The 3,936-nt window shown below is 48.3% G+C and overlaps 1 protein-coding gene across 1 annotated transcript; it reads right to left on the reverse strand.

Annotated features, from left to right (window-relative positions):
• Positions 1-560: 560 nt before the first annotated feature.
• On the reverse strand, positions 561-3,897 carry TMEM185B (transmembrane protein 185B). Its single transcript, XM_012729367.1, has one exon. The coding sequence runs from the start codon at positions 3,791-3,793 to the stop codon at positions 2,741-2,743; it is 1,053 nt and encodes a 350-aa protein (XP_012584821.1). The 5' UTR covers positions 3,794-3,897; the 3' UTR covers positions 561-2,740.
• Between the last annotated feature and the right edge of the window lie 39 nt (positions 3,898-3,936).

Genomic DNA, 3,936 nt, shown 5'->3' on the forward strand with positions numbered 1-3,936 from the left:
TGTTTGTAGAGGGTAAAAATTATTCATGACCTGCCACCAATCTGGTGATTCCTTTCCAGCCTTTGACACTACCCTGTAACATCTGTGTGGCCTGTGTTCTCATTCCTCAAGTGTGAGGGTGCCACATGGAGGTGGGCATGGCTTGTGCTTTGGTCAGAAAGAACAGGTACACAGGAATTACCTGTGAACAGGGTCTATTCTTGTGCTTCCAGGGTTTGGCTTGGCCTCTTGGGCTTCTACCATAAGCAAGAGGAACATGTTCCCAGGAATGCGGCTCCTTCACCTACGACCCAGAATAGAATAAGGGTGCCTGTGGAGCAGACCTGGAGCAGAACTATGGCCATGACGTCATGTCACAGCCATAACCAGCATGGAAACCTGAGAGTGAGAATTTGTAGTTGTAGGCCACTGAGATTTCCAAAGTGGTTTTGCAGCAAATGCTGACTATACCATCATACAGAGCAACTACAGTGTCACCAAATTTGACACTTTAAACATGGAAGCGAGAGCAGCATAGTAATTAGGTAAATCTGACACAGCTGAGAACTTTTATGGATGAAACAACTTTCTGCAGCCTGCCATTCCTGCCGTTTTTATCTGATGGTCCAGAAGCAGATGTCTGACTGACGGGATGCCTACCTGGGTAAGAGAGCTCATCAACGCGCTCAGACCCGGATTCCAAACACCAGGACAGCCTGAGGCAAAGGAGGTAGATTGGATTGGAGTGGGAGGGGGCCATCACGTTAGGAGGATTCAACCAAGTGCCAACAAGCCCCCTTGTCTGAAACTGCAGCTTGTAGGGATTGGCAATCCCACCCGTCCCCTCACCTGCTTTGCAATTCCTCCAACAACCTGCACCTCCACTCCTAAATTGTGGGCACATGTGAAGTCACTGTTTGAGCTACTCTTTTGGGGCCATTAACAGGCAGTGGGCTCTTCAACAGAGAAACCTGAAGTTCCAGGCGAAGGTTGCCTTGAAATGAGCAGCATCTATTCGGTTTGGCATCCCCTGCTTGGGGCTGGTGCCCTCCCACAGGGCGGTGCCACAATGGGCACTATCTTCCCAGTGTCCCTTCCACTGTGTGCAGTGTATGCGGGCTGGCTGGTTCAGAGTACGTAGTATTTGAAAGAGAAAACAAATGAATGAGTCCTTGCTTATGAGATATTGCAGTCGCTGTTGCTCATGGCTGCTTCCCATGATCCGATGGCTGGTGTGGATGAACTGTGTGTGGGTGAGGCGGGCGGGGGAGAGGGAGCATGTGCCTGAGCCAGCGTGCTACTGCACCCTGAGGCTGTCAGGCTGGCTCCTACGGCTGGCATTTCCTGCCAGCATGCCCCTCATCAGGTAAATTATTTCATATGAAGCCCAACTTAATTTTTTAAACATTGCTACCACTAAACATGGATTCCCTTCAGCCTTTTCTTGAGTAATAACAGCAGTACTCCTTTCGATTTTAACCTCCTTCAAAAGTATTTATTTGCCAGAAGAATAGTCTCCCAGTAATGCTGGCCTTCTGTTTCAATGGTGGGCCCCTGACACCTACTAAAACACTAATTTAGTAACTACCTGAACTACAATTTCCATTACTGAGAGTTCAAAAGGTTTGGACATTAAGGTCTGTTGGCCATTTTAGATGAAGGCCCACCCTCTCCTGCTGAACAGCAGAAGCAACGAATTATGCGATGGCTAACTAATAACTAATGTTCTCAGTTCTCCGAAACGGACAGACCACCTGTTGCTGATGTTGGTTGTTCCTGATGATATTACTGCCTGTGTGGACAAACTCAAAGTGCTGACATGTCACTTTGTTACCTGGTACTGGCCTGCAGCATGCTACCTGTCCACCAAGTCTGGTGGTGGCTCCTGCCTCGACAAGGAGACCTTAGAGCTGTGCTGTCTCCTCTCCCAAATATTAAGACCCAGGGGATTTTTAACCTCTGTATCCATGTCTAGTACTTTGATAAAATCTCACACCAAGTACATATTAATGTTTTAAGTAATCTTTAAGGACATCTGCAGTTGACATAGATCTTCACATAGAAACTTAAAAAAATACTTTAACACAATACATAGTACTGCATAGAACTAGAATCCGACATTATATATTACACCACTAAAATATTCATATAAATATCATATATGCATGAATTCACTGCATTAGAAAATTCACCTATCAGTGTATTAAAAACCAGTATCAGCAATACTCAAAGAAAACTACCTGAACAGTAGGAACACTAAAAATAACAACTAAGATTTATGAACAAGTGGTGGGAAAGAGAATTTACATTTGCTATGGAGCATGTCACAACATGCACAGTCTGAAATACAACTTTACACTAGCAGTGTATAAAAATACTTTTAAAAACAAAACTTCTGAAATAGTATCACTAAAGACAAAACAAAACCAGCAACCCAGCAGTGTAGTTATTCCATCTGAGGATTCCAAAAACAATTCAACTTACTGCTCCCAGCCTTGAAAGCAAGATCTCTCACACACTTACAATGCGCGCACACACACACACACACACGGACATATATTAAAATAACCCCCCACATCTATATCTAAGGTGCATACTGACAAGTCACTGATAGGCATCAATCTCAAACAAGGCATGAGAGGATGGTGTTTTCAGTTCCTGCTATGGAATGATGAACAACGAATCAAAAATGACAGGTGAATTTTGTGTGCTGGGTGTATATGGTTTCCATTCCACTTACAGGTGCTTTCCAGAAGTTTATTTAGTCTGGCATGTCAATATTTAACTTGGGAGGTGGGGGAACAAATTTTCCAGGGCTCTGGGTTATAACGACCCTGGCCTTCTTTCCAAACATTGGAGCAATTTTTGGAGCTTCCGGAACCGACGTTTCTTCAGCGTCTTCACTATCTTCATGATGTAGATCGTATGATATGTTCCCATATTCTCTTAAAAACGGGAAAATTTCCAGCAGAAACTGACAAAAATCTCTGCGAATCCCAAACCACCAATGGTTCCCCCCCTTGCGCCGAAATGTTGTGGCCATCAAAGTTATTAGCGAAAGCCAAAGGGGAACAAATACGGAGATGTAAGAGAACGTATTGTGGCCATCCAGTCTGTGAACCAGCAGCACCTCAAATGTAAGCAGGGGCACCACGATCATTATCCAGCTGATGGCCATGGTGACGTGTGTTCTTCGCTGTTCCGCCACCACATCCATGGAGCGGAGGAACAGGAGGGACCAGACGATGTAATAGAGGACCACCAGACAGAGGAACGACATGAGGATCCACAGCGGCACGAACACCACCAGCCACGGCCAGTGGATAATCCTGTCCAGCCTCAGGGCGATGAAAATGAACTGCAGGATGTTGACGGAGCACAAGATCTCCAGCTCCAGAGACCGATCGTGTCGAAAGCCCCAGACACACGCGGCCACCGACACGGGCGATACGAAGAAGAGCGGCATGAAGACCAGCAGCCAGAAGTGGGTCCCCCTCTCCACCCTGTCGCAGACCAGGACTTCAAACATGAGCAGTAGCAGGTGGATGCCCACGGCGATCAACATCGCTTTGAACTCCACGCAGGCCTCCCCCTCGGTGCGGTAGCGAGGGTTTCGGGCCCAAACCACAGCGCCCACCGAGGCGCCCATGATGACCAGAAGCTTCCACAGCCAGATGGGGGCGAAGACGGCCCAGTAGCTCCATTGGATGATGCCGTCCAGGCGGAGGGGCAGCAGCACCGAGAAGAGCAGCAGGCAGATGTAGATGAGGAATTTACTCGGGTTGAAGTCCTGGAACAGGCCCCTGGGGTTCATGGTGAAGCCGCCGTCCCGCGACCTGGCTCTGCTGCTCAGCCCGGCTCGGCGGGCACCGCGTCTCCGCCACTTCCCGGGCCGCCCGCCGCCTCCCGGCCCCGGCAGGCGTGCGTCGGCCCCCGTCACGACTCTGCTACGCACTT

Source organism: Condylura cristata, unplaced genomic scaffold, assembly GCF_000260355.1.
Source record: "Condylura cristata isolate star-nosed mole 26May11 unplaced genomic scaffold, ConCri1.0 scaffold00002, whole genome shotgun sequence".
Lineage (NCBI taxonomy): Eukaryota > Metazoa > Chordata > Mammalia > Eulipotyphla > Talpidae > Condylura > Condylura cristata.